Source organism: Lagopus leucura, unplaced genomic scaffold (assembly GCF_019238085.1).
Source record: "Lagopus leucura isolate 7727_CA_CO unplaced genomic scaffold, USGS_WTPT01 Super-Scaffold_100009, whole genome shotgun sequence".
Classification (NCBI taxonomy): domain Eukaryota; kingdom Metazoa; phylum Chordata; class Aves; order Galliformes; family Phasianidae; genus Lagopus; species Lagopus leucura.
Window position 1 is genome coordinate 19,960,940 of NW_024962266.1, and position 7,849 is coordinate 19,968,788.

The 7,849-nt window shown below is 51.7% G+C and overlaps 2 protein-coding genes across 2 annotated transcripts; one reads left to right on the forward strand and one right to left on the reverse strand.

The window, feature by feature from the left end:
• Nucleotides 1-350: 350 nt before the first annotated feature.
• Nucleotides 351-3,482, reverse strand: TMEM53 (transmembrane protein 53). The gene is made up of 3 exons (XM_042873686.1): nucleotides 3,413-3,482; nucleotides 2,992-3,104; nucleotides 351-1,568 (listed from the first exon to the last, which is right to left on the reverse strand). Exons 1-3 carry the CDS (start codon nucleotides 3,465-3,467, stop codon nucleotides 906-908), a joined length of 831 nt encoding a protein of 276 aa, XP_042729620.1. The 5' UTR covers nucleotides 3,468-3,482; the 3' UTR covers nucleotides 351-905.
• A 1,737-nt stretch (nucleotides 3,483-5,219) lies between these two features.
• ARMH1 (armadillo like helical domain containing 1) lies at nucleotides 5,220-7,724 on the forward strand. The gene is made up of 6 exons (XM_042873630.1): nucleotides 5,220-5,336; nucleotides 5,411-5,628; nucleotides 5,976-6,044; nucleotides 6,430-6,596; nucleotides 7,194-7,390; nucleotides 7,572-7,724. Exons 1-6 carry the CDS (start codon nucleotides 5,304-5,306, stop codon nucleotides 7,722-7,724), a joined length of 837 nt encoding a protein of 278 aa, XP_042729564.1. The 5' UTR covers nucleotides 5,220-5,303.
• Nucleotides 7,725-7,849: the final 125 nt, after the last annotated feature.

Here is a 7,849-nt window from a genome sequence, read left to right on the forward strand (position 1 = left end):
CCAGTACACGGGCAGCAAAGACTGATCATCCAAAGAGAACATTACGGGAAAAACACTGGATTTCACGGTCAGCTGTGGGCTAGCTCCCACAGGAAGTGAGTTAAGGAACACCCAGTACCAACCACAGCTCCAAAAGACAGTTTCATTTTCCTCTGTGGCTCCACCTTTCAGTTTCTGGGATCTTTTGGATTTCAGCTGTGCTGTTTCCCTGTATTTTCAGACTGTAGAATCACCAAGGTTGGATGCACAATCCAGGCTGCTCAAAGACAAGCAGTAATAAACACTCCCCAGGGAAGCAAAAGTACTGAGAACACCACACAACAAGACAGAGAAGAAACAAGGCACATCCAAAAGGTTAACGATTTTTTTTTTGGTTCAAGAACAGAAAAGTTACCACAAACATTTGAGGTCTGCTCCAGGGCGAGGGAATCAGTGCCTTGGCTGCTCTCAGAGCTTTCATGGAACCAGACAATGCCAAGAGTTGAGGGAAATCTTGGAGAGCTACTTCTGTTTGCTCAATGCAAAATGAAAGAAACAGCAGAGAGGGGAAGAAAACAAAGAGACTGCAGAGTGTCTGCTGTATTGTAGAATCAGTACCAGGCCACAGAACATCACACTGGACATGACACACAAATATGGAGAACATGACAAGACAGGAGGAAACAAGCAACACTCCGTGTGAAAAAAAACAACACCTCAGGGCTCAGATTGCAGCACCTTCAGCTGTTTAAATTACTCCAGATCTACTTTTTGCTACGTTGTGGCTGGCTCTCAGACTTGTAACTGATGGGGAAGAAAAGCACAAAGTCTTTGCTTTCCTCCCTTCAATGACATAAAGGCAAAGGGGATGGCATTTCCCACACAATCTGAGCAAGCAGAGGCAAACAAGGGAGGCCGTTACAGCACTAAGGAGGCAAGGCCCTGACGCAGTCAGACAGGAAAGTCGTACAGAGGGTGCTGTAGTAGGTGGGATACACCCGCAGATGGCTGACGTGAGCCGAATCTGTGAAGTCCACAGCCTTCACGGGGACACCGAGCCGCTGCCGCGCGTCAGCCATGTGCTGAACATCACTGGCACTGATGATGGCATCCGCCTGGGAGTAGAGGTAAAGCTCCGGCCACCGGGAGGGCGCCTTCAGCAGGGCGTCGTAGTGGCTCTGGTGGATGAAGCGAGTCAGTGGGTACAGCAGGATCTGCAGCAGGACAACTGCAGTAGCAAAAGTGAGCATAAGGAGATACCTGAGCAGCACGTTTGTGGATGTTAGCACAGTGGCCAAGGCACGAAGGGCTCCTCTCAAATTCCTTCTGCCAGGGGCACTATCAAAAACAGCGCCTGCCACTTTGAGGTTCTTAAAGGGCTGCTGAGTGTGAAGCGCCTCAACGATGTAACGGTAGAGCATGGCACCACCGTTGCTAAAGACGTGGAAAAGCACCGGCCTGTTCTCAATGCTGTAGTCAAAGAGCAGCTCCAGGAGTCTCTTGGCTGGCGTGTGGAGGGATTTGAAGCCAAAGCTCTCAGCGAAGAATATCGTCCTCCACGGAGCTGTGTAGCGGATGACAGTGCACCCCTAAACAGAAAGAGCATCCACACGTATTTGGTTCGGGCTGTAAATCATATGGAGCAGGCGAGCTGCTGTACCACAAACTGACATTTGGAACAGATTTCCAACCGAAATCATGGGGCCAAGAGACGCTTTAGTGCTATTAGCAAAGCATCAGCACGGAAGGAGTTGGACTCGATGATCCTCACGGGTCCTTTCCAACTCAGAATATTCTAAACTCTACGAATGGGATTCTATTAATCATAACAGTGCAAAGACTTATCAAAAGCCTTCTACAACTGCAGCAGGCTTGAATGATGTCCCAGATCCTTTCCAATCTTCTGTTGTCACCTAAACTCAGCGGCATTACGCACTGACAAACACAAGGCCAAGGCACCAAGGCGGCCTTCCCTCCCAGAGCTCCCTTGTCACTGAATTAAGCAGAAGAGAAGATATCAAGTTCTTCAAACCAAGCTCTCTATACTGCCTTGCCAGGGTTGCAGCCACTTCCTCATTAAGGCTCTAAGAAAAGCTTTCCTATCCTTTCTCAATATCAGCAACTTTCCAACAGAAAAATATTTCCACAGCAGCTGGCGTGCTGCCACAGAATGTGAACCTCACCCAATCAGCAGCATCTCTTAGTCGCAATAATTGCTTAACAATTAATTCTTCACCAGAACCAGCCGATCTGTGACTCTCACACTGGATTACACATTAACAATACACTTGTTTATGTACAAATTTAACCACCTGTAGTTGAAACAAGTTTGGATAAACATTCTTGCATGCTGACCAAAAAAAAAAAAAAAAAATCAAATACCTCCCAATACCACAAGCTGGGGACATTCCAGTAAGATAAATGATTAGAAAGGAAGATACCATAATTTAAAGAACCAGCCTCTAGACAGACCTCTAGTTCAAGTTCCCAACAAGCAGGTATTTCTGTTACAGGGCACCTGTTTCAGACAAGTTACAACACATTTGAATGAACATTTATAGGAACTATCAGCAGAGAAAGGAAAAGCAGGAAGAGCAAAAGCTGCTGATACATCTGCCGTGCCCCAGCCTGGCCTTGCAGTCTATGCTGCTGCCCATCAGCAAGCAGTAAATGCATTTCCTTTCCCAACATATTTCCCTGCTTGGACAGCTAATGCAGTTAACTTTAAAAGCCTCAGAACACTCCAGTGATTCACAGAACCACAGAAAACTTCTCCAAGGCAGTATTTTTATCTCAGCTGCATGCACAAAGATGACATCAGCAGCTGTTAGGTAACACTGCTGCTGGACACAAGGATCTTACAAGGACAACAAGAGCTCACCACCTAATGACTTCAGACGTGGAGGGTTTACAGCGATTTCACCAACACGCAGCACAAAGACAGCGCAGAACAGGGACAGTGTCCCCAAGAGCTGTACGACAGTGCCACGAAAGCAGAAGCAAGCTGCTCACCTTCTGACTGTACACTGCGCTGTACTTGGCCAGATGCCTGTCCTGGCAGCCTGCCCAGCCCAGAAGGATCACCACGGGCTGCCCATCTGCGTGCCCTTTCTCCGTGCTGCTCTCTGAAACATTTTAAATTAATTAGCCTCAAGTCTGCTAGGATCTGAAGGTGAAGCAACTTGCCTGGTGACAAAGCTGAACGTAACGGCTAACAGGCGGCTCCCCAGCCCGCTGCGAGCTCACGGCTCCTGTCTGGGCGAGCACAGCACTCTCAGGAGCACCACAGGCCTCGCTCCCCCTCTGCACCTCCAAATACCCCTACGGACCCTCCAACCCGGGTCCCACGCTCCCCAACCCCACGAACCCCTCAGGCTCAGCCTTCTCCGCCCCCGGCTCCCCCCCAGATCTCCTCTCGATCCCGGTCCCGCACCGCGGGCCGCCCCCGGCGCCAGCTCCACCGCTGCCTTCAGCCCGCGAACCCCCATCGCTGCCCGCTGCCCGCCTCGCATCCACCCGCTGCTTCCGCTCTCCCCACCGGAAGCTCCGCCCCCTCACGGCTCGCAGCCAATAGGAAGGAAAAGCACCTCCCACGCGTCATCCTTCTTCCCCTCCCCTCCCCGCCTCCCACTTCCGTAGCAACGCGCCCTTAGCAACAGCGGTGGGTCGGGCGTCCCGCCTACCGGGCGAGAAAGCTCCCTTCTATTGGTCCGATAGGAGCCGCGGAGTGCGAGGATTGGCTGGACTAGGTGTCGGTTATTCGGCGGGTGTCCGCCCATCGCGGGAAGGTGAGGGCCTCGGGGCCGGGCGGGCCGTGAGGGGCCGTGGGGCGGGCGGGCTGCGGGGCGGCGATCGTCAAAACGTTTTCAGGATGCGTTGTAGCACGGAATGAACGAGTATTATGTGGGCAGGGGCTGTTACGGCAGCAGCCAGGACTGATGGACCACAGCACCTCCAGCAGACCGGTGCCGTCCTTCCTGAGCTCGTTCTCCTTTGCCGTGCCCTGGCGGGCAGCCCTTCGTGCCGCCGCCGCCCTCGCGTCCTCAGGACGGTGCTGCTATTTCTGAATAGCGGCCGTGAGCGCGGCTTTCGAATAGGACAGCGTTATACCGGCGGCTTCTCCAACATAAATATAGAAGCCTTAATTTAGAATCAATTTGGGGACGTCTCAGGCTGTAAAGTTCTCTTAACAAGATCTCTGCCGAGGACAGAGCAGCTCTTTATGGGACTGTAAATTTCGTGCAGGCGGTCCCTGTGAAACGCAGGCTCCCTCTGCTCGCTGGCTGTTCTCTCCATATCAATCATGTGCTTTGCAAGTAACGTGTCACAAATATTCTGTAAATCACAGGAAAATGCTTGCAGTAATGTGAAATATGACTTTCACTTGACTGTTTCACCAGAGGCCCCTAGCAGGCCATTCTCCTGTCAGCACTAACATTTGTTATGGCTAATAACACTTTCAATCACAACTATTTTGGGAAAATGGATTTATTTTCAACCTGCTTCCCCGCAAAGGAGATCCTGAGAACGCCCTGCCAAGGACACGGGCTCTTTGCAGAGCACAGGCCGTTAATTCCCAAATGAAATTTCATCTCATCGTAGTTCTCAGTCCCCTTAGCCAACTTTCTGAAGCCTTTGCTTGTTTGTTTCCCACGGCTGAGATGCATTTCCACCTCTCAGGTACTGTTTTCAGGCAGCTCCTGGTAACAGCAGTAGAAAGATATTTTGGGTGCGTGTCGTGGGGATGTCAGCCCCCGCTGAGTGCATGCTCACGTTGGGCAGGGTGGGCTGGGGGGGATTTCATACTGAAATAAAAGTGTGGCAAAGTAATTTGGTAAAGTGCAGACTGCTTTATGGGATTGAAGGCAGTGCAGACAAGGGGCGTTTCTGGATCTCCTGCTTTCTTCCACAAAGCTCTTATTAATTCAGATATTCATAGCTTTTTCATGATGCACCATGGAAATCTCAGAATGAGCACGTAGAAATTAGACGACAACAAAACAGAGCTAAAGTCCACCGTGCCGAAGGTCCCCAGGCACTCTCCCTTTGCCAAGGCCAAGCACGTCCTGCTGGAGTGGATTTAGGCACAGTTCAAACAGCTCAGTGCACTCACAGGAGAGACACGCTGCACTACCAGGCATTGACCATTGACCCTGTCACTCCCCATGAATCCACACCCATCTGTGCCCTCATGTCACCCTACTTACTTTTGGATAGGTCAGATATGAGAGGTAGTGTTCTTGTTGTGAAGCTAGCAAGAAACCAAAGAGGGGAGAATTAGTAACATCAAAGGGACTGTTAATGCATCAAATGAGACATAATTAATGGCTAGAATTCCAGAGATATTCAATATGATGGTAGTTCCTTAATACAGATTTTTTTTTTCCTACTTTTAAGGCCTTTATTAAACTTCTTTCTCATTTTTCTCCAGGCAGAAGAGATCATGACGTCTGCCAAAGAGCAGGAGGCCATCAGGAAGCTCATGATTTTCCTGCAAGAATGGGACAAAGCTCACAAAGTTGCTCGAAGCCACATCCTAGACAACTTCATTAGAAGCAATAATGGCAAGACAGAACCAGAGCTGGAGCTGGAGTTCTCCCAGGGAGCCAGCTTGTTTCTGGCTCGCCTGGCAGCATGGCTGAGGATGACGTATCTGTTTCCTTGGAAAGCCGAAGGTGGCACATGGTAATGGGATGGAGAGGAAGGGAAAGGTCTCTACTAAAAAAAAAAAAATGTATAAAGAATAAGCTTCTGTATAAAAATCCAGCTGCAGGGAAGGAAAAAAAAAAAAAACTATCTGAAAATGGAACTAAAGTCACATAGCCTGTCTCTCAGGGACCTAGAATTAGGAACCTGGACTCAGGAACCCCTGCATACCTTTGAGAGGAAGGTCCATGCTCCCTCTAACAAAGCCCAGGTTCAGACCCCCACATTGCCAGAGTTGCCTGGGGAACACTGAGGCAGTCTGTAATTCTCTCCTTAGCCTTATCAAACAGCTACATGTACAGCACGTGCATCAACAAGCTGCTCAAGTCCATTGGCGTCTTCTTATCTGCTGCAAGCGGGTGAGTACAGAATGTCACTGCCTGAGAGGTGCTGTGGGGAAGCAGCATGCAGGCAATGGGGTTGTGGCTTGCTATAAGATGCTCTCAAATCCAAATCCACAGCTTGCCCACATCCAGAACCACTGGGTCATTGGCACAGTGTGGAAAGAGCACACTGGAAGCCTGAGCGCAGAGATGGGGTTTTCTGTGCCTGTGGTTTAACATCTGAAACGAGCACGGGGTACAGCTGTAGGTGTACACAGGTGAAGCTCTGTCCCAGCTGAGCCTCAGGTGCCTCGTGTTCAGTGTGCAGGTGCCATCGCACTGCTACAGCGAGGTGTGCTCGCTCAGGAAGATGTGCTCCAAAGCAGGTGACGTTTTTGGCTTTGTTCCTCCATCCATGCAGACGCAGATACATTATTGAATTTCTGGAGACCGGAGGTGTCTTGATGCTCCTGGAAATACTAGGGCTGAACCACCTGAAAGAAGAGGACAAAAGGGAGTCTGTAAAGCTGCTTCAGCTCATTGCAGACGCTGGCAGGAAGTACAAGGAGCTCATTTGTGAAAGCTACGGTAGGCAGTGTGTCCACCTGTGCTTTTTTCCTGATTCAGGTGAGGCTGTTCTCCCTGACCTCTGGTCCCAGGGCTGCTTGCAGCACCGAGCCACTCCTTCTTCTGCTGCCGGACAGCAGATTGCTGCAGCTGTTGGGCTGACTGGAGGGAGCTCAGAGCTCAGCTATTGTTGAGCAGTCATATTTCATCCGCTGCTCCGTTTTTAATGAGCTCACTTTCTTTACAGTAATTTCTTTTGATGCACTATTGCTGTCCCACTGCTCACAACTGCTACAGCAAAAATCACACAGCAGTTTCTATTCTTACCCACAGTTGCCTACTGCAAACCTTCCCAGCCTTCCCTGCTGGAGGCTGAGGCTTTGGTGGCACGTATCTTTTGAAAGAACAGTAGAATAATTTTTCCTATTCTTTCTTTTTTTACTCCTGTATTGTGGAAGCCAAACACCATTTATCGCCCTGTAGTTGGGATTATGGCTCACGTTGCCGGTGGCTATAGGGTGATACCTGCTGTCACAGCTTTCTCCAAGAGAGGTGGAGCAGCAGAGGGACCATTAGCAGTGCTGCTGGCACCGACTTAGCGCCTTTTTCTCCATGCAGGTGTGCGATCCCTTGCTGAGCTGCTGGCCACCTGCAGCTCAGCAGAGGCTCAGGAGGAGGTGCAGATCTTGCTGGCCTCTCTGGGCCGCGGCAACCCCAAGTACCAGAACCAAGTGTACAGCGGGCTGCTGGCAGTGTTGCCACGCGGCTCTCCCCGTGCCCAGCAGCTGGCTCTGCAGACACTGCACAGCATGCAGGTGAGTGGTGGGGGCAAAGGGTGCCTCCCTTGTGCCCCCGGGAGTTGGGAAGCCTACAGTTATGCCAGAGAGAAACGCCTGGCCCCATTCCCAGCACTAGTTAGGGCTGCCCCATGCCTATGGGGGGACAGCGGGGAGCACTGCGCGCACCGGCCCCCCACCACCCGCCCTTGTCCCGCAGGAGCTGCTGGGAGAGACGCCCTCGGCTGTAGTGGCGCCGCTGCTGGCGGTGCTGGGCTCGGCGCACCCGGAGGTGCAGTACGAAGGTACGAGCCGTCCCACGGCCTGGCGGGGGGAGGACCGCCCCGCGCGGGGCTCCGTAGGCGGTCGTTAGCCTGCGGCTCATTAACATGCGTCCGATTTGTATACCCAGCGTGCACCGCGGCGGCGCGACCCCGACAGCCCTGTGCTGTGCCGCCGCTCCCCCGGGCAACGCGGGGCTTTGCGGAGCCGGGAGCG